Source organism: Delphinapterus leucas, chromosome 13 (assembly GCF_059928025.1).
Source record: "Delphinapterus leucas isolate spDelLeu-1000000601 "Yukka" chromosome 13, BTC_Dleu_Yukka2, whole genome shotgun sequence".
NCBI classification, from domain to species: Eukaryota; Metazoa; Chordata; class Mammalia; order Artiodactyla; family Monodontidae; genus Delphinapterus; species Delphinapterus leucas.
Genome location: NC_143141.1, coordinates 58,901,177 through 58,928,401, shown reverse-complemented (window position 1 = coordinate 58,928,401; position 27,225 = coordinate 58,901,177). Strand labels below are relative to the sequence as shown.

The window sequence follows — 27,225 nt, the reverse complement described above, 5'->3', positions numbered from 1 at the left end:
GAGATTTTTTTTTAACTCACCTGCAAAGTTATAATATCCTAATTTTGCCTCTTTCATAGTATTTTATTCATGATATTTTAGTAGATGAATTGATTTTAGTTTGCACATGTAGTACCTTAACATAATTGTATGCTTCTGCTTTAAAAGTCATGCTAATGATTACCAGTTGATGCTCAGTTATTTTATTGATGTCCATTTCCAAATTTTGACATTCTAATATCCAAAACTTTAAATTTATATCTTCTCTCAGTTTACTGTCTGTAGAAGAGAGAAACTACTAGCACAGAATCTCAAAGCAATGCCCTCACCATTAGCATTGGTAAAAATAATTCAATTAAAGAAAGTTTGTGATAACTGATTACTGTTTATTCTTTATGAGCTAACAATCTTTGAAACCATAAGTTACTGGTAAGATAACTGGTGAACTGAGCTAACTTCATTAGAAGAAATAAATGAAGCTATAAAGACTACTTCAGAGTTAATACTATAAAAAATCCTTCTGAAGTCTTTATACAGTTTTGAAACTTTCAACACTTAAATTTTAATAACTTAGAGTATAGGTATGAAAGAGACAATCTGCAATTTTTTTCTGAAAATGAGAATCTAATTTTCTTTTCCTAGCAAAAATGAACTTGTTATGTTAGCCAAAGGGCAGTGATTGCCTTATCTTGCAGAGTAACCACTTTTTGCTTATCTGAAATAATAATATACTTTGTACACTTAGACATTGAACAACATGTAAGAGGCCAGGAGGCAATCCCCTTAGATGATCCCTTTTGCAGGTCAGTCATCTCATGCAGGATATTCACCCCCACTAAAAGTTATCTCTGTTTTATGAATTGTGAAAGGAACATATACTCATTGTGAAAAAAATCAAGACATGGAAGTATATAACAGAAAATGGAAGTGTCCTGCCCTCTCTCCACCGATTTGCCTTTTCTTGGGGCACATAAGACCACTGTTGTTTTTGCTGGCTGCCTATGAAGTCAAGTGTGAATGAGCACTGATGTATTTAATCAGTCCTTACTGGGAGATGTCTAAGCCATTTCCAATTGTGTGCCAATATACACAGCTCAGTGAATATCCTTCTATTGCTATTCTTCTGCTCTTCTCTATTATACTTATTGATAAAATTCTAAAGGTACAATCACTGGGTCAAACGATATGTACATTTTAAACATTGATACTTTGCTGACTTCAACCACAATTTGACAAGAGTTGAACAGCAAATATTTAAAAATAAGATCACTTTTATATACTTAAAGTATGCCAAATGCTTAATTTTGTTAGTTGAAAAACAACTTGTATATACTATATAGTGTATATTTTGTCTGAAACTTTAATAAATTCATCTCCAAGTGCTGCTTTGGTGACACAGAAACTCTGAAGACTGCATTTCTAGAAAATAAATCCTAAGTATAATTATTTATAAAACAGTTGGCAAGAAATTTGGAGAATGATGATGTTATAAAGGATACACTGTTATACCCAAAAAAATGCTAAGGCAGTTTTAAGGTGCCTAGTTTTAAAATTTTAAGTTTTTTGCAAGTAATACATATTTTTGTTTTAGGAACTGGAACAGTACAAAAGAAGTTCTTCCAAGTCTTGGAAACAAATTGAGCTTGATTCCTGAACCTAATGCAACTATAGGGTATTTATTTCTTCTTTTCCAAATACAAGTAAGATTATTTTATTACTTAATATTATATTAATAAGTGAGGAAAGTCTAGATGTGTAATTTGTTAAAGGAAAAGTGGAATTTCTTGTATTAGTGCAACTCCCTGCATACTTTTAACTCTCTTAAAAGGGAAAAATTTGTATAATTACATGCAATATTTTTTAAAAAATAAAAAGAATCTTGCAGGACCTACCTTTAACATGTTTAAGTAGTGTATACTTGGTTCAGCATCTGTAAGTTTCTGCTTATGTTTTCAGGAATATGAAAGCAAGAGCATTTAGTAACAGTTGTGAGTATAAGGTTAAGCATTTATATTAGACACATTCCTTCTCTAAGGAGTTCTCAGCTGTGTCTGGTAAGAAAAGTAGAATTGGGGTCACTTTCACAGGTGTCATCATTTTACTCTAATTAATGGTAAGGCACAAGAAGCATCCGAAGTACTTTTTTTAAATGCACATTTCTGAGCAGCAATCAAGATGGTGGAATAGCAGGAAGTGAAGCTCACCTTCTCCCACAAATACATCAAAAATACATCTACATGTGGAACGATTCTCACAGAATATCTACTGAACACCGGCAGAAGACCTCAGACTGCTGAAAGGGCAAGAAAATCTCCAGGTAGGAAAAAATAAAATGAGAAAGGAATCAAGATGGGACCTGCACCCCTGGGAGGGAGCTATGAAAGAGGAAAGGTTCCTGCACCCGGGAAAGCCCCTTCACTGGTGGGGAGATCTGCTGGGACAGAAGGGGAGCTTCAGAGACTCAGAGGAGAATGCAGCAGCCGGTTTGTGGCAGCCAGAGCAGAGGGAAAACTGCACAGATGGTCTGTGCAGTGCTGCCGCCCTGCACTCACCAGCCTGAGATGCAGGTCCACAGGTGCGGGTGGGGACTGGGTGCCAGAACTCGGGCTTTGGAGATCAGACCCAGGGTGAGGACTGGGGTTGGCTGTGCAGAAACAGCCTGGGGCGGCTGGAATCTAGTGCGACTGCAACTGATGGTGTATGGGGAGGAAGCCTGGGCTGCCTTAGAGGCCAGGCGCCATTGTTTGGGGGTGCACGAGGGAAGGGGTGGGACTGCCATTGTAGCCTTTTTCTCTGTGTGCACTCACAGAGGGCAGGACACCACATGCACGGGCTCCAGGAGCCGCCTGGAGGGAGGCAAGCCACTGCCTCCGTCACAGACTCTAGGAGCAGTCTCCAGCCACCTCTGCTCCTGTCACATGCTCTGGGGGCACACCAGAGCCACCACTGCTGCCAAGAACCCCAAGACCAGGCACCAGCCGCCGCATCTGCACACCCCTGTCAATCAAGGGGATAACAACCAGCACACACTGAGGAAAGAGTCAACAGGCATCCATAATAAAAACAGGCCTTGCACCCAATATATTAAACTCACACAAGCTACACAGGACATCCCCACATATAAATAGCTCTCCAAGATCACAGTAGATAATTGTTTCTCCTAAACTCACAGAGTAAGAGAAATATAAGTAAAATGAAGAAGCAGAGGAACCACTCCCAGTTAAAAGACCAAGAGAATTCCCCTGAAAGAACAAATAATGAAACAGACCTCTTTAGTCTAATAGACATCAATTTCAAGAAGGAGATAATGAAAATAAATACTGAAGGAATTAAGAAAGGCTATCAACAGAAATGCAGAGTACTGTAAAAAGGAACTAGAAACTATAAAAAGGAACCCAGAAAAATTAGAAAACTCATTTGCAGAGATGAAAGCTGAGCTAAAGGCAATGAATAGCAAAATGAATAATGCAGAAGAATGAATAAGTGATCTGGAAGATAGATAGAATAATGGAAATCACCCAATCAGGGCAGCAGACAAAGCCAAATGAAAAAAAAAAAAGCAATATGAGAGACCTATAGGATAATATAAAGCATGCCAATCAATGCATAATAGGGATTCCAGAAGGGGAAGACAGAGAAAAGGGGATCGAAAATGTATTTGAAGAAATTATGGCTGAAAATTTCCCAAACATAAAGAAGGAAACAGATATCCAGGTACAGGAAGCACAGAGGGTCCCAAACAAGATAAACCCAAACAGACCTACACCAAGACATATTATAATAAAAATGGCAAAAGTTAAAGAGAGGATTCTAAAAGCAGCAAGAGAAAAACTAAAGAGTTAATTACAAGGGAACCCCCATAAGGCTGTTACCACCTGGCCTCTACAGAAACGTTTGCAGGCCAGAAGGGAGTGGCAAGATACATTCAGAGTCCTGAAAGGAAAAACTCTGCAACCTAGGATACTCTACCCAGCAAGATTATTATTTAGAATAGAAGGAGAAATAAAGAATTTCTCAGACAAGCAAAAACTCAAAGAATACAGCGATACTAAACAATATATCCTAAAGGAAATATTGAAAGGTCTTCTCTAAGTAGAAAAAAAGAATCTATAGGAAAGAGAAAATTACAATTGAAAAGTAAATCACTTAAGTAAGCCAGTACACAGATTTAAAAAAACATCAAAAAATTTCTGTGAAAGTGATGATAACCACAATGAACAGCAAAAGGATAGAGATGTAAGAGGACATCAAAATCATAAAATGTGGAGGAGGAGAGTAAGAAAATGTAGGGGTTTTTTTCTTTCCCCTAGAAAGTGTTTGAGCCTATGTGACTACCAGTCTAAGGCAAACAGATATAGGAAGGGGTTAACATACTTGAAAAACAGGGTAACCACAAACCAAAAACATACAACAGACTCACAAAAACCAAAAAGAAGAGAACATAAGTATAATACAAAAGAAAGTCATCAAACCACAGAAGGAAAAAAAGGGACAAAGAAGAAACATAAAATTAATGAGAAAACGAGTTTTAAAATGGCAATAAATACATATCTATCAATAATTACCTTAAATGTCAATGGAGTAAATACTCCAGTCCAAAGACAGAGTGGCAGATTGGATAAAAAAACACAAGCCTACGATATGCTGCCTACAAGACACCCACTTTAGGGCAAAGGACACACAAAGACTGAACGTGAGGGGACGGAAAAAGATATTTCATGCAAACGGAAATGACAAGAGAGCAGGGGTCGCAATACTCAGACAAAATAGACTTTAAAACAAAGGCCACAAAGAAAGATAAAGAGGGATACTATACAATGATAAAAGGTTCAATACAAGAGGAGGATTTTACACTCATCAACATATATGCACCTAATATAGGAGCACCCAAATACATAAAACAAATACTGACCTAAAGGGAGAAATAGACAGGAATACAGTAATAATAGGAGATTTTAACACGCATTCACATCAATGGACAGATCTTCTAAGACAGAGAGTAAGGCAACAGAGATCCTAAATGATACAATAGAACAGTTAGACTTAATTGATGTTTTCAGGACATTACATCCAAAAAACCTAGAATACACCTTCTTTTCAAGTGCACATGGAACATTCTCTAGGATTAACCACATACTAGGGCACAAGACAAGCCTCAACAAATTTAAGAGTATAGAAATTATTTCAAGCATCTTTTCTGACCACAACAGCATAAACCTAGAAAGTATCCACAGAAAAAGTGAGAAAAAATGATTACATGGAGATTAAACAACATGCTTCTAAAAAACAGATGGGTCATCGATGAAATCTAAGAGGAAATTTTAAAAATACCTTGAGACAGGGCTTCCCTGGTGGCGCAGTGGTTGAGAGTCCACCTGCCGATGCAGGGGACGCGGGTTCGTGCCCCAGTCTGGGAGGATCCCACATGCCGCGGAGTCCGGAGCCTGTGCTCCGCAGCAGGAAAGGCCACGGCAGTGAGAGGCCCGTGTACCACCAAAAAAAAAAACAAAAAAACCTTGAGACAAATGACAATGAAAACACAACCATACAAAATCTATGGGATGCAGCAAAAGCAATTCTTAGAGGGACGTTCAGAGCAATACAGGCCTTCCTCAAAAAAAAACAAGAAAAATCTCAAACAACCCCACCTACCACTTAAAAAAATCAGAAAAAGGAGAACAAACAAAACCTAAAGTCAGCAGAAGGAAAGAAATAATAAAGATCAGAGAGGAAATAAAAGATATTTAAAAAAATAGAAAAAAATCAATAAAACCAAGAGCTGGTTCTTTGAAAGAATAAACAAGATTGACAAACTTCTGGCCAGGCTCACCAAGAAGAAAAGAGAAAGAACCCAAATAAATAAGATATGAAAAAGGATACATAACAACTGATACTGCAAAAATACAAAAAACCATAAGGTAATACTATGAACAATTATATGCCAACAAATTCAACAACCTAGAAGAAATGGACAAGTTTCTAGAAACATACAGCCCACCAAAATTAAATCAAGAAGAAATAGATAATGTGAACAACTGATCACAAGAAGTGAAATAGAATCTGTAATTTTAAAGCTCCCTACAGGGACTTCCTTGGTGGTCCAGTGGTCAAGAATCCACCTTCCAATGCAGGGGATGTGGGTTCGATCCCTGGTCAGGGAACTATGATCCCATATGCCGTGGGGCAACTAAGCTTGTGCACTCTAGAGCCCGTGAGCCACACCTAGAGAGCCCACATGCCACAACTACTGAGCCTGTGTGCTCTGGAGCCCATGCACAACTAGAAAACCCTGCATGCCACAATGACTGAGCCCATGCACTCTAGTGCCCGTGCACCACAACTAGAGAAGCCCACGTACCGCAACAAAGAACCCAAGTGCTGCAAAGAAAGATCCTGCATGTCACAACTAAGACCCAACGCAGCCAAATAAATATAATTTAAAATAAAAATAAAAGCTCCCTACAAACAGAAGTCCAGGACCAAATGGCTTCACAGTCCAATTCTACCAAACATACAAATAAGAACTTGTACCGATCCTTCTCAAACTCTTCCAAAAAATTGAAGAGGAACACTCCAAAATACATTCTGTGAAGCCACCATCACCCTGATACCAAAACCAAAGACACCACCAAAAGAGAAAATTAAGGCCAATATAGATGAAAAAACCTCAACAAATATTAGCAAACCGAATCCTACAACGCATTAAAAAAGATCATATACCACGACCAAGTGGGATTCATCCCAAGTTCACAAGGATGGCTCAACATATGCAAATCAACCAATGTGATACACCACATAAATGAAAGAAAAGACAAAAACTACATGATTATCTCAGTAGACGCAGAAAAAACATTTGACAAAATTCAACATCCATTCACGATAAAAACTGTTACCAAAGTGGGTATAGAGGGAACATAATCTCAACATAATAAAAACCATTTATGATAAACACACAGCCAATATAATACTCAATGGTGAAAAGCTGAAAGCCTTCCCACTAAAATCTGGAGCAAGACAAGGATGCCCACTCTCACCTCTTCTATTCAATACAGTACTGGAAGTCCTAGCCACAGCAATCAGACAAGAAAAAGAAATAAAAGTTATCCAAATTGGAAGGGAAAAGGTAAAATTGTCATTTTATGCAGATGATATGATGCTATACATAGAAAACCCTAAAGACTCCACACAAAAATGACTAGAACTGATAAACAAATTCAGCATGTAGCAGGATACAAGATTGACCTACATAAATTGGTTGCATTTCTTTACACCAACAATGAAATATCAGAAAGGGAATGTAAAAAAAAAAAATAGCTTTTAAAATTGCACCCCCCAAAATAAAATGCTTAGGAATAAACCTGACCAAAGAGGTAAAAGACTTATATGCTGAGAACTATAAAGCATTAATAAAGAAGCCTGAAGATGATTCAAAGAAAGGTAAAGATATCCCATGCTCTTGGATTGAAATAATATTGTTAAAATGGCCATACTACCCAAAGCAATCTACAGATTTAATGTAATCCCTATCAAATTACCCATGACATTTTTCACAGAACTAGAATAATCCTAAAATTCATATGGAACCATAAAAGACCCAGAATTGCCAAAGCAATCCGGATGAAAAAGGACAAAGCAGGAAACATAACCCACCCAGCCTTCAGACAATACTACAAAGCTACAGTAATTGAAACAGCATGGTACTGGCACAGAAACAGACATATGGATCAATGGAACAGAATAGAGAGCCCAGAAACAAACCCACACACCTATGGTCAATCAGTCTTCAACAAAGGAGGCAAGAACACACAGTGGGTAAAAGTCTCTTCAGCAAGTGGTGCTGGTAAAGTTGGACAGCCACATGTAACTCAATGAAGTTAGAACACACCCTCTCACCATACACAAAAATAAACTCAAAATGACTTAAAGACTTAAACATAAGACATGACGCCATAAAACTCCTAGAAGAGATCATAGGCAAAACATTCTCTGATACAAATTGTACCAATGTTTTCTTAGGTCAGTCTCCCAAGGCAGTAAAAACAAAAATAAACAAATGGGACCTAATCAAACTTACAAGCTTTTGCACAGCAAAGGAAACCATAAACAAAACAAAAAGACAACCTACGGAATGGGAGAAAAATTTGCAAACAACATGACCAACAAGGGCTAAATTTCCAAAATATACAAACAACTCATACAACTGACCAACAAAAAAAACGAAACAACCCAATTGAAAAATGGGCAGAAGACCTAAATAGACATTTCTCCAAAGAAGAAATACAGATGACCAACAGGCACATGAAAAGATGCTCAACATCGCTAATTTTTAAAGATATGCAAATCAAAACTACAATGAAATACCACCTCACACTGGTCAGAATGGCCATCATTTAAAAGTCTACAAATAACAAATGCTGGAGAGTGGGTGGAAAAAAGAGAACCCTCCTACACTGTTGGTGAGAATGTAAATTGGTGCAGCCACTGTGGAAAACAGTATGGAGGTCCCTCAGAAAACTGAAAATAGAATTACCATATGATCCAGCAATCCCACTCCTGGGCATATATCCAGACAAAACTATAATTCAAAAAGATACATGCACCCATATGTTCATAGCAGCACTGTTCACAATAGCCAAGACATGGGGACAACCTAAATGTCCATCAACAGATGAATTGATAAAGATGTGGTACATATATACAGTGGAATACTACTCAGCCATAAAAAAGAATGAAATAATACCATTTGCAGAGATTATCATACTAAGTGAAGTCAGAAAGAGAAAGACAAATATCATATGATATCCTATATATGTAGAATCTAAAATATGACACAAATGAACCTATCTATGAAATAGAAACAGAATCAGGGACCTAGAGAATAGACTGGTGGTTGCCAAGGAGGAGGGGCTGGGAGAGGGTTGGATTGGAAGTTTGGGATTAGCAGATGAAAACTGGTATATACAAAACGGATAAACAACAAGGTCCTACTGTATAGCACAGGGAACTATATTCAATATCCTGTGATAAACCATAATGGAAAAGGATATGAAAAAGAATGTATATATATATATGTATAACTGAGTCACTTTGCTATACAGCAGTAGTTAACACAACATTGTAATTCAACTATACTTCAATAAAAAATAAATTAAAAAAAATAAAATATGACACAAATGAACCTATCTATGAAATAGAAAGAGAATCACAGACAGAGGGCACTGGTGGTTGCCAAGGGGTAGGGGTTGGGGAGGGATGGAGTGGGAAGTTGGGGTTAGCAGATGTAAGCTTTTATATACAGAATGGATAAACAACAAGGTTCTACTGTATAGCACAGAGAACTATATTCAGTATCTGTGATAAACCATAATGGAAAAGAATATAAAAAAGAATGTATATATATGTATAACTGAATCACTTCGCTGTACAGCAGAAGTTAACACAACACTGTAAATCAACTATATTTCAATTTTTAAAAAAAGAAAAAAAAGAAAATGCACATTCCTGAGTCCCCACACCCAGAGATCCTGAATCAGTGGGTCTGGAATGGGGCTCAGTAATCTGCATTTTTCATCAGCACCTCTGGTGATTCTGACATACTTACTTTGAGTATAACTTTTTGAAGAACAGGCAAATTTAAGGAAATAGACTATCAACAAGCAGGCCAAGACTGCATGAGTTAGTAATAACTAAGATCATTTCCAAGGTGGAATAGCTTTTAAGAAGCCTTCAGACTCCTGGAGACTTGTGTATCTGCTAGCCAAGTTCAGTTGGAGTAAGCATAATTGCTGTCATTAAACAGGAAGGTAATTTATTCTCTGTTCTTCCATTTCCACTATAAAATATGTTGACTCTAATATGCCATGCATCCAGCTTCAAATAAGCACACTTACTAATCTCAAGAACACCAAGTTTGATGAGTGGTATCCAAGTGGATAGCAAACTACCTGGTTATTGTAGTGAAATCCGACTTCCTAAACTAGTTACAATGCATGTGGTTCCAGCACTCTGGAAAACAATTTCACCATGTCTACAAGAGGAGCAGACAGGCACCCTGCTTGAGTGCTGTGGAGAAAGAGCTCCCTTTAAATCAACAGGGAACGTTTTGATCTCAGAAGTATCACTGACTTGGTGGGAATAGGAATTTTTATTATATATTTTGATTTTCTTATACATCACTGTCCTTTTTTTTTCTTTTTTTGCGGTACGCGGGCCTCTCACTGTTGTGGCCGCTCCCGTTGCGGAGCACGGGCTCCGAACGCGCAGGCTCAGTGGCCATGGCTCACGGGCCCAGCCGCTCCGCGGCATGTGGGATCTTCCCGGACCGGGGCACGAACCCGTGTCCCCTGCATCGGCAGGCAGACTCTCAACCACTGCGCCACCAGGAAAGCCCCACTGTCCATTTTTGACTGAGACAAACTGTCACATGTTGAAAGTCATTGTGTTTTTCTAAGATTACAGTATCACTAACATTTAATAGCTTGAAGTCACGTGCTATGTCAATTTTCCAAATGTTTCTGAGCTAGAATGAAATTCATCTGCATATGAATAGTAGAAAGTGTTTCCACTTACATTGTACACCCATATCTTTAGTAAGTTGAAATCAGTGATTTCAAAAGAGGTTCCTGTGGGACTCTCTTTGAACTACTTTAATAGATTATCATCTCCAGAATTGTCTATAACTGATGTGACATATATAATCTGTAAGACATTATGTAACTATTATACCATAATCAGTGTCAAAGACCTTTCATAAAAATTGACAATACTGTTCTGGTACTTTACCAATGTCTGCAGATCCTTAAATACTGTTCTAAGAAATAGGATTTTACTGTGGTTTCCTTAATGAAATGATCTTTCCCACTATAATGTGAGATCTTTCAAATACTATAATTTATCATTCATTACACGTTAGGTCACAGTAACTGAACAAGTTCATGTATTATCTAAGATAGTCTCACTCAAAGTTACCATGGTAACATGAAGACAGTTTCACTTCAGACGTGTACATGAATTACTTGAAGATCAGAAAGATCATTTAGTCCAGAACCCACTTTTAATAATCTGTATACATCATTTAATCCCTAAAAATATATAAGTATCAGCATTCCTTCTCTTTACAATTCAAGAACATGAATTCCTAGTGTGTGATTCTGTTCTTAGTGTAAATGTTGTGTCAATTGAGCATCTTTTCTATGTGGACTTTAAATAACAGCTGCTCTCCAACCTTAAAAATGTCATTTCTCAGTGCGTATACTTTAGTAACATTTACTTTTAATTTTATAAGTAAACTAAGCAGAAAGTGAAAACTAGCAAACTAACCTTTTTGTCTAGTGTGCTGTTCTCAGTTCAGCCCACTTCTGCCATTTTTCATTTTAACCATCAGTAAAATGAGCGGATGCTCTGTGTCAGGGGTCTTTATCCAACATCTGTCCAACATCCTTTCCATGTGATCAGTTAACTTATGTAGACATGTGCACGTAAATAGTGTTTTTAAATGAAAATGAAAGCATTCTTACCCAATTCTGCGTGATGCTTTGCTTCAATCAAACCACAACTTTTTCTGTTACTTACAATCATTCAAATGTTTTCTTTTTTACCAAAGCCTTTATCAAATGTAAGCATAAGCTTTAACTGACCTATTTTTCTGTGTCTAGAACAAAGAAAACAAATAGCCACATTAGTCTCCCATAACTTTATGAATTATTATGAACATCTTTGGACCAGCTCAGTCACAATTTCCAAATACCACATGTCCCTCCTGGAATAGCATTCAAGGCCTGCATGGATCCAAGGGGCACAGGGAGTCTTAATGGTTAAAAGTCTTACGAGGTACTACTAAGAATCACGTGACATTCTTATTTCAGAAATTCAAAGCAGTCATGTACATCTAGGAGCTTAAGCTCCATTTCGCAGCAATGTTCTTTACTATCTGCTAATGAGATAATCCCTGATTTTAAAAACAATTATTCCTAGGATGACAAGAACTGGGATAAATGAATACAAAATCAGAAAGTTGGCTGTGAATCTGGACGTTGCACCTGGGCAGGTTCTCTCAATGAACTGAATTCCTTGACTGAAGGCACACATTGGATTAGTTGACATAGAACCATTTGAGTTGCCTGCCAGGGAAAAGATTGACAATGTCAAATATGGTACTTGCAAGGTAATTTAATCAACACGTATTTATCAGATGCCCACTAAATGCTCAGCATTCTGCTAAGTACTCGTCTTCGTGAAGATACAGGAAATTTTAGAGAGCCCAGAATTTATTATTAGATGAAGCAATAGTGAGTGTTGGGGGCCTTGAAGATGGAAATGGGTTTGTTTCCATTTTGGGTATATATTCAGTACCATAGTACTGATAAAAATTATGATCACTTAGCACTGAATTTCCCAAGGTTACTAATGTTATCACCTAAAGATAGATAAAACAACTACTAAATTCTGCCCTGTTCTTTAGGTGTCTTCACAGAGTGGCCTGGGATTTCCAATGGCCAGGAGGGCCTTGCTGTGCTCCCACTGCCCTCTTGTGGGATTAGGGAACAGATTTTTGCCAAAAATGGCTTCACTCAGCTACATACTCTGTACATTTGGGGGAAGAAGAAGCCACTGCAGCCTGCTTCAACCTGTTCGGTAGGTACAGGAACTGATCCATCCAGAATATACTAGAGTTTACCTTAGTATACATTAAGTCTATCATTTTCTAAAAACATCGGAGTGCCCTTAAGCTACTGACCTTTGACAAGTGACTAGCTTGACTACTGCTTATTATTTTAAAAATCAGAGAAAATGTTAGACTCTTCAAAACAAAGTTTTAAATCTCTTTTACAATATAGCATTTACTTAAAAAATACATTTCCCTCAAGGAATTGTTTTTTTCAAACTAATATGTAAAAATAAATTCCAAAATTGAATACTTACCACAAGTGAAATTCTGTCCATAGAACTCATTGACTACAAGAATCTCAGAGCAATATTTTTGGAATGTAAAATAACTGAAGATTTTAAAAGGAAGGGGCATTTCTTCTGTGTTTCTTAAGAAAAAGCAAAAAGAAAGAAAGATGAACTTCAATAGGCTCTGGTAGCAGTCCTACCAAATGAAAAGAAAGGCAACCCTTATGTTTCCCAACAGGAATATACATAGTTTTTCATCTCTCATTATAAAAATATGTTCACTAGAAAAACTTCAAACTACACTGAGAAGTATAAAGAAATACCACTGCCCAGAAATAACTATCGTTAACATTTTGGTGATATATGTAATGTGTATTTATAACATTTTACATAAATGGAATTAAACTCCTCATCCTCTTTCCTAACCTGCTTTTTCAAACAAACGTATACCTCAGACATCCTTTCAAGTCAGTAAGCATAACACACCATCATTTTTAATCACAACTTGGTGATCCATTATAGTAGGAACCTTAATTTAACACACCCCTAATGATGGTGTCTAATTTTATTGGTAAGCACCATTGATATAAAAGAAAACAAATAACACACCACATTAGAGGAGGATGTTTGTGATTAAACAGATTTGAGGTGCTAATGTATGAAGTGAGAACTAAACTATAATACAAGGGGAAAAGGATGGTGAGAAAAGCAGACATTCGTTGTGAAACCTGTTTCAGGAGAAACGTCATGCTGACCCTGTGGCCTTCTTAGTTCACTCAATAGCTTTTATCAACCCACAAATATGTATTACATTCTTTCTGTTTGCGAGGCACTAGTTCTAGGTGCTTACGGAATTCGAAAGAAGTATCCTACCCCTAAAGACTCATAATGTAGTTGGGAGATATAAACTATACATTCTCAAGGCTACAAAAATACAGTGGTGAACAATTTGTGCTTAGAAAGTACAGAAAACCAGTACTACATGTCCGTGACATTCTTGTATTTAGTATTTATGGTTTCACCAAGTGATCCCCAAACTCCATGACTTTCAGTTATTGGCAATTTTCTGAGGCACAAAATTGAATTACCCACATTGAGAGGCTGCTAAGTGGAAAGGACAGATCGGAGTCTGGGGAGGATGTAGGGGCAGAGGAAGGACACTAGGAAGGCAGAATGGTATGAGCACAGGCATGTGGGACTGGATGGACTAGAAAGGCAGAGGATCCGAAGTGGGAGCGGTGGGAGGTGAGTTTGGAATGGTCGCCATGAACCGGCTACTTCAGGGCCTTGCAGGCAGTTGACATTGAAGGACCATGATAGAAGTCACATTGCAACCAATGATTTAAGAAAATTAAAGTGGCACCAGCAAGTAGGATGGACAAGAATAAGAGTAGAGTAGGAACAGCAAAAAAGAGAGCAGGCTACAGCAGAAGTTCAAGGATGAGATGACAAAGGCTTGTAAGAGGATGATGGCCATGAGAAGATGGCTGCCCAGATGGCTAGAGTGTGAGGTGGGAACCATGTGTCTTCATCTTGTACCATACCACACAAGGCAAACTCAAAAGCTCCACGTGCATCTGTGATTTGACATCAGAGAAGAAAACCAACGTGATTTGGTGACTGATCCAGTGTGTAGGCAGTCCAAGAAGAGAGAGTAGTCATTCATTTATTCACTCAATCCAAATATTTTTGGCAAACCTAATAGGTTAAAGGCCTTGGGCCAGCCACTGAGAAGAGCTATAATGATGAATGAGACACAGCTGCTGCCCTCAAGAGGCTGACTGCAACTGAGCAGCATGTGATGGGCTGTGAGACCCAACAAAGGGGGCTTTCAGAGAGAGCTCGCCCTGCCAAGGGAACAACAGCCAGGCTTCGTGCAGGCGGCAGAGGGGGGACAAATGGATCTGTGAAAGACACAGGAGGAGAGCTAGGCTGTGTCACAGCAATCCTTGCAGTACATCCGAGCGGGAGGAACCACAGATCTAAATTTACTGATGTGGGACCATCTACATTATATTGTTAAAAGGGGGGAAAAGCATGCATACCTTACTCCTTCACAATAGTATGAGCTCATTTTAATTAAAGATTATATAAAAGTCTAGCAAAATACACAACAAAATTTAACTCTGGGTTGTGATACTTCAGGTAACTTTTACTTAACTTCCTCATATGTTTCTGTATTGTGTGCATTTCTCCCCTTAAGAACTTGCATTATTTTGTAAGCAGAAAGAACAAGAAAGCTATTTCCACTTGTGTTTAAAGGAAGAGACAGCCACAAGTGCACATGTGGCAGGCACTCAGTCAGGGAAGATGATGACTTGAGGGAAAATACATAAACTCAATGACTAGGAGGTTGATGTGGGGCCTTCAGGAGCGCAGTTTCACCCCAGTGATGGAGTGGAACCCAGGTGAAGCCTTGGGATGTTGAGATCTTGCAAAGAACCCAACAGCATTTTGATAATGTTGGCCACTGCCCCCCTCTCAAGAATAATCAGTCCCCTTTCCTATAAACCAAATACGTGAAATAGTGCCAGACTGATTGGAGCACATGATGTTTCAAGTATGAAAGAGGAGATGCTGCTGAAGATTGGGTCTGTAATTTGCTGGCTTGATCCCATGCCATTGGGGTGATCTTATCTGTGCATTTTTCATAGATGCTAACAAGCCAACTAAGCAACATAGACAAATACAATGTAATGGTGTCACTGTAAAAAAATATCCTCCCTGACTGTTCAAAACCGAACTCACTTGGCTTTATACTACACTCACTACAGTTCATGAAGTGTTTCCACGTTGCTGATCTCATTCCAGTCTCATGATCCCTTGAGGCAGGTGGGGCTGAGATCATTATCTCCATTTTATAAATGAGGAAGCTAATTTAGGTAGAAAAGTAACTTGCCAGTGGTCACTTGGCAACTAAGTGGTAGGAGAAAGACTCTGACTCCAGGGTCGGTGCTGTCTCCAGGGAGCCACATGCCTCCCCGGAGAGTCTTCACAGCGTGTGATCAGAACAAAGTCAAGTCTGAGCTTAGTTTTCTTAACTGAACGTGGATTGCTCTGAGAGTTAATTAAACAAATATGATTACATACAATAGCTGCTCAATAGCTTTTTTCTTTGATTTTTTAAACATCTTTATTGGAGTATAATTGCTTTACAATGGTGGGTTAGTTTCTGCTGTATAACAAAGTGAATCAGCTATACATGTACATATAACCCCATATCTCCTCCCTCTTGCGTCTCCCTCCCACCCTCCCTATCCCACCCCTCTAGGTGGTCACAAAGGACCAAGCTGATCTCTCTGTGCTATGCAGCTGCTTCCCATTAGCTATCGGTTTTACATTTGGTAGTATATATATGTCCATGCCACTCTCTCACTTCGTCCCAGCTTACCCTTCCCCCTCCCCACGTCCTCAAGTCCATTCTCTATGTATGCGTCTTTATTCCTGTCCTGCCCTTAGGTTCTTCAGAACCTTTCTCTTTTTTTTTTTTAGATTCCATATATATGTGTTAGCATACGGTATTTGTTTTTCTCTTTCTGAATTACTTCACTCTGTATGACAAGACTCTAGGTCCATCCACCTCACTACAAATAACTCATTTTTGTTTCTTTTTATGGCTGAGTAATATTCCATTGTGTGTACGTGCCACATCTTTATCCATTCATCTGTCGATGGACACTTAGGTTGCTTCCATGTCCTGGCTATTGTAAACAGAGCTGCAGTGAACATTGTGGTACATGACTCTTTTTGAATTATGGTTTTCTCAGGGTATGTGCCCAGTAGTGGGATTGCTGGGTCCTATGGTAATTCTATTTTTAGTTTTTTAAGGAACTTCCCTACTGTTCTCCATAGTGATTGTATAAATTTATATTCCCACCAACAGTGCAAGAGGGTTCCCTTTTCTCCACACCCTCTCCTGCATTTATTGTTTGTAGGTTTTTTGATGGTGGCCATTCTGACTGGTGTGAGGTGATACCTCATTATAGTTTTGATTTGCATTTCTCTAATGATTAGTGATGTTGAGCATCCTTTAATGTGTTTGTTGGCAATCTGTATATCTTTGGAGAAATGTCTAGGTCTTTTGCCCGTTTATGGATTTGTTTGTTTGTTTTTTTATTATTGAGCTGCATGAGCTGCTTGTAAAATTTGGAGATTAATCCTTTGTCCGTTGATTCATTTGCAAATATTTTCTCTCATTCTGAGGGTTGTCTTTTCGTCTTCTTTATGGTTTCCTTTGCTGTGCAAAAGCTTTTAAGTTTCATTAGGTCCCATTTGTTTATTTTTGTTTTTATTTCCATTCTCTAGGAGGTGGGTCAAAAAGGATCTTGCTGAGGGCTTCCCTGGTGGCGCAGTGGTTGAGAGTCCGCCTGCCAATGCAGGGGACGCGGGTTCGTGCCCCGGTCTGGGAGGATCCCACATGCCGCGGAGCGGCTGGGCCCGTGAGCCATGGCCACAGAGCCTGCTCGTCCGGAGCCTGTGCTCCGCAACGGGAGAGGCCACAACAGTGAGAGGCCTGCGTACCGCAAAAAAAAAAAAAAAAAAGATCTTGCTGGGATTTATGTCATAGAGTGTTCCGCCTATGTTTTCCTCTAAGAGTTTGATAGCGTCTGGCCTTACATTTAGGTCTTTAATCCACTTTGAGTTTATTTTTGTGTATGGTGTTAGGGAGTGTTCTAATTTCGTTCTTTTACATGGAGCTGTCCAGTTTCCCAGCAGCACTTATTGAAGAGGCTGTCTTTTCTGCATTGTATATTCTTGCCTCCTTTATCAAAAATAAGGTAACCATATGTGCGTGGGTTTATCTCTGGGCTTTCTATGCTGTTCCATTGATATATTTTTTTTTTTTTCCACCAGTACCATACTGTCTTGATTACTGTAGCTTTGTAGTATAGTCTGAAGTCCAGGATCCTGATTCCTCCAGCTCCGTTTTTTTCCCTCAAGACTGCTTTGGCTATTCGGGGTCTTTTCTGTTCCCATACAAAGTATGAAATTTTTTATTCTAGTTCTGTGAAAAATGCCATTGGCAATTTGATACGGATTTCATTGAATCTGTAGATTGCTTTGGGTAGTATAGTCATTTTCACAATATTGATTCTTTCGATCCAAGAACATGGTATATCTCTCCATCTGTTGGTACCATCTTTAATTTCTTTCATCAGTGTCTTATAGTTTTCTGCATACAGGTCTTTTGTCTTCTTAGGTAGGTTTATTCCTAGGTATTTTATTCTTTCCATTGCAGCAGTAAATGGAACTGTTTCCTTAAATTCTCTTTCAGATATTTCATCATTAGTGTATAGGAATGCAAGAGATTTCTGTGCATTAATTTTGTATCCTGCTACTTTACCAAATTCATTGATTAGCTCTAGTAGTTTTCTGGTAGCATCTTTAGGATTCTCTATGTATAGTATCATGTCATCTGCAAACAGTGACACCTATACTTCTTCTTTTCCTATTTGGATTCCTTTCATTTCTTTTTCTTCTCTGATTACTGTGGCTAAAACTTCCAAAACTATGTTGAATAATAGTGGTGAGAGTGGACAACCTTGTCTTGTTCCTGATCTTAGAGGAAATGGTTTCAGTTTTTCACCATTGAGAACTATGTTGGCTGTGGGTTTGTCAAATATGGCCTTTATTATGTTGAGGTAAGTTCCCTCTGTGCCTACTTTCTGGAGGATTTTTATCATAAATGGGTGTTGAATTTTGTCAAAAGCTTTTTCTGCATCTATTGAGATGATGGTTTTTCTCCTTCAGTTTGTCAGTATGGTTTATCACATTGATTTATTTGCGTATATTGAAGAATCTTTGCATTCCTGGGATAAACCCCACTTGATCATGGTGCATGATCCTTTTAATGTGCTGTTGGAGCCTGTTTGCTAGTATTTTGTTGAGGATTTTTGCATCTATGTTCATCTGTGTGATATTGGCCTGTAGTTTTCTTTCTTTGTGACACCTTTGTCTGGTTTTGGTATCAGGGTGATGATGGCCTCGTAGAATGTTGGCCTCGTTTGGGAGTGTTCCTCCTTCTGCCACATTTTGGAAGAGTTTGAGAAGGATAGGTGTTAGCTCTTCTCTAAATGTTTGATAGAATTCGCCTGTGAAGCCATCTGGTCCTGGGCTTTTGTTTGTTGGAATATTTTAAATCACAGTTTCGATTTCAGTGCTTGTGATTGGTCTGTTTATATTTTCTATTTCTTCCTGGTTCAGTCTCGGGAGGTTGTGCTTTTCTAAGAATTTGTCCATTTCTTCCAGGTTGTCCATTTTATTGGCATAGAGTTGCTTGTAGTAATCTCTCATGATCCTTTGTATTTCTGCAGTGTCAGGTGTTACTTCTCCTTTTTCATTTCTAATTCTGTTGATTTCAGTCTTCTCCCTTTTTTTCTTGATGAGTCTGGCTAATGGTTTATCAATTTTGTTTATCTTCTCAAAGAACCAGCTTTTAGTTTTATTGATCTTTGCTATCGTTTCCTTCATTTGTTTTCCATTTATTTCTGATCCGATCTTTATGATTTCTTTCCTTCTGCTAACTTTGGGGTTTTCTTGTTCTTCTTTCTCTAATTGCTTTAGTTGTAAGGTTAGGTTGTTTATTTGAGAGTTTCTTGTTTCTTGAGGTAGGATTGTATTGCTATCAACTTCCCTCTTAGAACTGCTTTTGCTGCATTCCCATAGGTTTTGGGTTGTCGTGTTTTCATTGTCATTTGTTTCTAGGTATTTTCTGATTTCCTCTTTGATTTCTTCAGTGATCTCTTGGCTATTTAGTAGCGTATTGTTTAGCCTCCATATGTTTGTATTTTTACAGTTTTTTTCCTGTAATTGATATCTAGTCTCATAGCGTTGTGGTCAGAAAAGATACTTGATACGATTTCAAATTTCTTAAATTTACCAAGGCTTGATTTGTGACCCAAGATATGATGTATCCTGGAGAATGTTCCATGAGCACTTGAGAAGAAAGTGTATTCTGTTGTTTTTGGATGGAATGTCCTATAAATATCAATTAAGTCCATCTTGTTTAATGTATCATTTAAAGCTTGTGTTTCCGTGTTTATTTTCATTTTGGATGATCTGTCCATTGGTGAAGGTGGGGTGTGTTTGTGTTACTGTTGATTTCCCCTTTTATGGCTGTTAGCATTTGCCTTATTTACTGAGGTGCTCCTATGATGGGTGTGTAAATATTTACAATTGTTATATCTTCTTCTTGGATTGATCCCTTGATCATTATGTAGTGTCCTTCTTTGTCTCTTGTAATAGTCTTTATTTTAAAGTCTATTTTGTCTGATATGAGAATTGCTACTCCAGCTTTCTTCTGATTTCCGTTTGTACGGAATATCTTTTTCCATCCCCTCACTTTCAGTCTGTATGTGTCCCTAGGTCTGAAGTGCGTCTCTTGTAGACAGCATATATACGGGTCTTGTTTTTGTATCCATTCAGCCAGTCTGTGTCTTTTGGTGGGAGCATTTAATCCATTTACATTTAAGGTCGTTATTTATATGTATGTTCCTATTACCATTTTCTTAATTGTTTTGGGTTTGTTATTGTAAGTCTTTTCCTTCTCTTGTGTTTCCTGCATAGAGAAGTTCCCTTAGCATTTGTTGTAGAGCTGGTTTGGTGGTGCTGAATTCTCTTAGCTTTTGCTTGTCTGTGAAGGTTTTAATCTCTCCATTGAATCTGAGTGAGATCCTTGCTGGGTAGAGTATTCTTGGTTGTAGGTTTTTCCCTTTCATCACTTTATATATGTCCTGCCACTCCCTTCTGGCTTTCAGAGTTTCTGCTGAAAGATCAGCTGTTAACCTTACGGGGATTCCCTTGTATGTTATTTGTTGCTTCTCCCTTGCTGCTTTTAATATTTTTTCTTTGTATTGAATTTTTGATAGTTTGATTAATATTTGTCGTGGTGTGCTTCTCCATGGATTTATCCTGTATGGGACTCTCTGCACTTCCTGGACTTGACTATTTCCTTTCCCATATTAGGGAAGTTTTCAACTATAATCTCTTCAAATATTTTCTCAGACCCTTTCTTTTTCTCTTCTTCTGGGACCCCTATAATTCGAATGTTGGTGTGTTTAATGTTGTCCCAGAGGTCCCTGAGACTGTCCTCAGTTCTTTTCATTGTTTTTTCTTTATTCTGCTCTGCAGTAGTTATTTCCACTATTTTATCTTCCAGGTCACTTATCCATTCTTCTGCCTCAGTTATTCTGCTATTGATTCCTTCTTGAGAATTTTTAATTTCATTTATTGTGTTGTTCACCATTGTTCGTTTGCTCTTTAGTTCTTCTAGGTCCTTGTTAAACGTTTCTTGTATTTTCTCCATTCTATTTCCAAGACTTTGGATCATCTTTACTATCATTACTCTGAATTCTTTTTCAGGTAGACTGCCTATTTCCTCCTCATTTGTTAGGTCTGGTGGGTTTTTGTCTTGCTCCTTCATCTGCTGTGTGTTTCTCTGTCTTCTCATTTTGCTTAACTTACTGTGTTTGGGGTCTCCTTTTCACAGGCTGCAGGCTGCAGCTTTGTAGTTCCCGTTGTTTTTGGTGTCTGCCCCCAGTGAGTAAGGTTGGTTCAGTGGGCTGTGTAGGCTTCCTGGTGGGGGGGACTGGTGCCTGTGTTCCGGTGGATGAGGATCGTCTTTCTGGTGGGCAGGAACGTGTCCAGTGGTGTGTTTTGGGGTGTCTGTGACATTATCATGATTTTAGGCAGCCTCTCTGCTAATGGGTGGGGTTGTATTCCTGTCTTGCTAGTTGTTTGGCATAGGGTGTCCAACACTGTAGCTTGCTGGTCATTGAGTGGAGCTGGGTCTTAGCACTGAGATGGAGATCTCTGGGAGAGCTTTCACCATTTGACATTACGTGGAGCCGGGAGGTTTCTGGTGGACCAGTGTCCTGAACTCGGCTCTCCCACCTCAGAGGCACAGGCCTGACACCTGGCCAGAGCACCAAGACCCTGTCAGCCACATGGCCAGGTACGTGGGGAGTTCCTTGCCTTTTGGGAAGTCTGAGGTCTCCTGCCAGCATTCAATAGGTGTTCTGTAGGAGTTGTTCCACATGTAGATGTATTTCTGATGTATTTGTGGGGAGGAGGGTGATCTCCACGTCCTACTCCTCTGCCATCTTGAAGGTCTCCGGGCCCTTTTCTTTGATTTTTAAGTCAAAGAAACAGAGCTGTCTTCACATTTTCTCAGGGACCCATAGTTTACTTACTGGATCCCACTCACATCACCCACCTGAAACCACTTTCACCCTTCTAAAATTTTCTGCCCTTCCTGCTACTTCTAAAAAATATACAATATGTATGTATGTGTACATATATTTTTTCTTGGTTATAAAGTAATGCTTGTCCATTATAGAAAATTCACAAAATATAGGAAAATATGAAGAAAATTAAAATAAGTATCACCCAGAGATAACTACTGTTTACATTTGGTGTGTGTCCTAGTCCTGATGCTTTCTTGAGCAGTCTTTCATCCTGCAGCCTCTTTTCTTATCTGACTATTCTTACTTTCTTAAAGTAACTGAGAATTGAGAGCTGGAATAGAAACTCAACAGTGCCGGGGAAGAAATGAACCAAATGCATGCTATTTAGCCTGTAATAGGCTGTGAGTATTTCTGGAGGACAGCTTGGTTTTCCTCCTCTTGTTATAATGGCTTATGACATGTGATAACATGCTTCAATCATCATTTCCTGATTCTCATTCTGAAGACGTTTTATTTAACAAATAATGAACAGTTCAAAGTCTAAGCAATACTGACTAGAAAGCACTATAAATACTCTGGACTGTAAGGTGATAGAGGATCACAGTATCACACAGCGCTTCTCTGTAATGCCTTACAATGATCATTATGAGGTGATCATTAACATCAAATCATACCAGTCTAAATCATTTGAATTATTAGATCTTACCTCAGGAATCCAGAGCCCACAAGCACCCCAGCAATGCAGAGCAGGGCCACCATGCTGTTGACCACATTTGGGTTTTGGATCACACCAAGTAGCACAAGAGTTAGAAATTCACCAATTAAGTGGGGGGCCAAGATAGCAGCAGAGAAATATCCAAATCTGGCAGCCTCAGGGTATAAGGCCAGAGTCCTAGAAAAACATAAGGTCTTTAGTTCCTCTCCAAGGGTTATCATTTAAGAAAAATTCCACACTTGACTTCTGTGGATAAATCCATGGTGGTTAAGTGGGTGGGGAGAGTCTGCAGGACAGGCCAAACTCCCCTTTGAAAGGCCTTTTCGGAACAGGGCCAACATTTGAGGCCACTTAGTCCCTCAAATTGTTTCTGTTGGCCCCGAGTCAATGGAGCCACCTTTTCCTTTTTACAGCCCCTCAGCTCTCACAGAAAAATACTAATACTCAGAGGATGGTCACAACCAACTGTAGTAAGTAGGGCTGAACTGTCCAGGCTTCTCCATAAGCAACCACATTCTGCCTGGCTGGCACTGCTCCCACCCTAGCTAGCCTACTACCCTAATGCTAAGGACTCACCCAACCAGCTTCTCAGCCCCTCCTTCCCTGAACCTCATCCTTGTTACATGGGGTTACTGCCAGCGTGAAAACCCTTCACTGCTTTCATCCTCCAACGGATTAGCCCTCCCCAGGCCTGTTCCATTCCATTCTTGTCTTTTATTCTACCAACCCCTTCCACTGATTTGACCTTCATGTTCTTGTAAACAAGCTACTCTATATCCATGCCCCTTAACCTCTTACATTCCTTTCACCAAATAACATTTCCCTGGTGATAGCACGTCCTCAACAACCCTTAGACATGGCTACTCTTTCTTCCATTTGTAGAGTAAGAGGAGTTGGCATGTCTTACGCTCACCCCTCCCTACCACTCTTCAAGGCCATCTGCCTTTCCCCCTATACAAATCAGGAAGTTGGCTTCTACTACTAATTCTCTGCCTCAAGGCAGTCCTGTGACTTTTAAGACATTCTCTCACCTTTGATGATTTTGTAGCTTTTAGACCAGGGTCAGTTTTGCACTCCTGTCCACCATCATTATCCTCAAGGTTTTTAACCTTGATAATCCATCAACACCAGTGCCTCCTAATTAGGTAACCTGATCAATTCCAGTGGCTCCACCCACCTAATCTTGATCACTCACTACGTCTTGGATTTAAATGTTACTTGTTACTCTAAACTGTTCCACGTCCAAGATTTCACATTCTGAAAATGCCCCTTCTGCATAGCCTCCTCCCGTCTCCCATTTCCCCAAAGCCCTCAATGCCTCAGATCCTCATCCCTTCTGCTATTCTTTGCCTTACCAATTCCCCACCTGGGGACCTTGCTCTCTTAATTAAGCTGTGCTAATTGGATCCATTCTGCCACTTTGCCTCAGCTGATTCCTGGACCCCTAATTCTTCCTCACTGCTTATTGGGTTCTAATGTCATGTCCCATCATGGCTAATAAAAGCTTCTACTTTAAACTACGCTCTCTTCCCAGGGAATTTCAAACTCTCTCCCCAGTGCTCAGCAGATGGATTTACCTCCCATTTTGTGAATTTCTATCTTTATCTTCCCTACTTTGCATCTCCTCTCTTTCTCCCTGTCTCTATCTCTTACCCCATCTTTGCCAAGCTTTATCCTGTCTACTTGCATCCTTGGTACTATGTTAATCTGATTTTCCTATTTCTGCCTTGGTCTAATCTGGAAACTTGATCTGCGAATTACCCAATTTTTCTGTAGTTTCATCTACTCTCAATCTAATGGTTTTCCCTAATGGTCTTACTTACCGTATTGTAAAATAACCGCTCCTTGAGTCTGGTAACCTTTTAAGCAACTGCCCCCTCTTCATCCTCCCCTGTACCACCAAGCTTCTCAAACAGCACCTGCTTCTCCCATCTCACTCCTTGTTCCCTGGTAAACCTGACTGGCACCCCCACCACTCTACTGAACCTCTTTTATGGAAGAGCACCAGTGACCTCCTAAACCTATGCCTCACCTCCTTGAACCTCTGCAGTACTGAACGGGTTCACTACACCTTCGTGAAACTCCCTCCTCTCTTGCCTTCTCTGACGCTGCCCGATCCTGCTTCTCTTTCCACCACTCTAACCACCTCTCTGCCCTGACTCTCCAGTCTGAGACGAAAGTGATGCCAGCCTCGCCCCCCAGAGTCCAACACAGATGGGTCACTCCCTGGGGATCAAAATCCTCTACTATGCACCGGTATCTAATCCACTTCAGCCCCTTAGCCTGGCATTCAGCACCTCACCCATCAGGCTCCAAGGCTGTCAGTCATATTTTCCATTATTCCTTCCAATCCTCCTTTCCCCACAGCACAACTGAACTTTTTCTCTGGAAAGGTCTTGTGTGTTTTTGCTTCTGAACCTATGCTCCTTCTCTTTCTTCCCCTGAAATGCCCTTGCTCCTCTTCCATCTATTCAAATGTTGCTCATCTCTCAAGTTCTCCTTTATAAAGCCTCCAAGACTCCCTCTCCCCATCCAGCCAAATGGACCCTTGGTCTCCTTTGTAATTCACTGTGATAATGAATGTGAGATGGGGAAGAGACATTCCCCATCGGTGCCTCAGTTTCCTCGTCTTCAAACAAGGATAATTAATAATGCCACCTTTACAGAATGGTGCCAAGGATTCCATGAATTGATATATTTAAACCTTTTAGTGCCTGACATAAAAGCAAGTGCTCATGTGTGTCAGCCATCATTGTTATATTCCTCAGCACCGTGTTTGTGCTTCTTTATAATATTAATCTTACACTTCCTTGAATTAAAGTCATCTGGAGATTTATGTCCACAATCCATCATCTGAAATACTTTAGGGCCAGATGTGTTTTGGAATGTGGCAATTTATAGATTTGGGAAAGACTTAATTCACACTGTGTAGACCATACTTGCTGCAGTGGGGTCTGGGACTCCACCTGTAACATATCTACTAAACAGGAATGTTGCTGTGGGAAAAGTACAATGAACCTCACGTTGGTTCAGATCGGATTTTGCTACTGAGTGAGTTCAAGTCTGATGTGCTGCTAAGAGTCAGAAAACACTCCGGCTTTCAGGGCCGTCTCAGTTCAGAACTGCAAGCTTGAGGGCAGCCCCTTCAGTTTACTCCCCTTTGAATCCGCAGCTGCACCTGGCACTGTGCCTGGCACCTAGTAGGCATTCAGCAAACTTTTCTATCATTGAATCAAAGTATTTGCTACATTGCTAACAGCTGTGCTGCCACCACTAGACATGATTATGCTTTTGTCAAAAAGAGTCATGACAATACTGAACCTAGTTTAAAACCGCCCTGTTTTCTAAAATCGTACAGAACTCTTTCTCATGGGCAGTTTTACAAATATCATATGGTCTTCAAAATCAGTGCTTTGCGAATTTTAAAGTGCATATAAATCACCTGGGGGATCATGTAAAATGTGGAATCCAATTCAGCAGGGCTGGGCATGAGATTTTGCAGGTTAAACAAGCCCCAAGGTAACACTGGCACCGTGCTTCGTGGGCCACATTGAGGAGCAAGGTTCTAAATTAACAAGGTTCTCAATTTCCAACCAACCTTGGCTTACTCAAAAATGGTCACTTTAAAAAAATCTGCTCCTGGATCATTTAGCCTAAACTAGAGGGGCCTGTGGTTTATTTACATCACAGATCAGAGATTCAGCATGTTCCTGAGTGTCAGAGGATAAGGAGGCTTCATCAAGGCCAGCAAGGAGGGCCATGTGGTCCCTGCCATCGCCCTTGGTTGCGAGAGTCCGCCCTCTTGCTAACCAGAGCGAGCAGCTTTGCCTTTGTCACTCCCCAGGGTGACAACAACATCTAAGAGTCTGCACAATAAGACCTCCTAACTCTTCATCTTGGAGCTCAAACCAGGCCCTCACTTATCTTCTACTTGTATTTCACTTGATCCATAATAATTATTCACATCGCATACCATGGGGTCTTTATACTGGTTATGGGGAGAAGCACCTACACATGAATCCAGTGCCCTGAAGAAAGACAGTGTCTCCAGAACCGCCTGAAGTCCTCTCTTGGAACGACAAGCTGGGCACCTTTCACTACTGGAATCACAGAATGCCGGATGATTCCCCCCATCGTTTCTTAAGGGAAAGCCAGAGGGATTAGGGAAGATACACCTCCCTATGACAACAAATCAACAAATAACTCTACACATTTTCAGATTTGCATCTGTAAAAAGTTCTATGAAATAAAAAGCACTGTCTACAAACCATCAATCAAAACCCAGCATCAGGGATGCTTCATGGTTCTCCAAAGCCCTCTTCCCATAGTCACTCTTGATTCCTCCACCCCCCGTCACCCCAGCCCAACCACGATGCCCCAGGTCGGTCAAATGAAACCTCAGGCAGCGTTGCTGCTCCAGCTCACAGCAGCCTGGGAGCCACGCTGAGCTGG

General features: G+C 39.7%; 2 protein-coding genes across 2 annotated transcripts in view; one reads left to right on the top strand and one right to left on the bottom strand.

The window, feature by feature from the left end:
• DYNC2LI1 (dynein cytoplasmic 2 light intermediate chain 1) overlaps positions 1–26,431 on the top strand; it is a 69,058-nt gene extending 42,627 nt beyond the window's left edge. The window contains exon 13 of the mRNA XM_022573950.3: positions 1,571–26,431. Within this exon, the coding sequence (XP_022429658.1) occupies positions 1,571–1,633 (63 nt within the window). The 3' untranslated portion in view covers positions 1,634–26,431. The remainder of the gene's footprint in view (positions 1–1,570) is intronic.
• Positions 10,579–27,225, bottom strand: part of ABCG5 (ATP binding cassette subfamily G member 5) — a 35,554-nt gene continuing 18,907 nt past the window's right edge. Inside the window, 3 exon segments of the mRNA XM_022573951.3 lie at positions 10,579–12,098; positions 12,901–13,013; positions 22,765–22,950. Of these exon segments, the coding sequence (XP_022429659.2) occupies positions 11,905–12,098; positions 12,901–13,013; positions 22,765–22,950 (493 nt within the window). The 3' untranslated portion in view covers positions 10,579–11,904.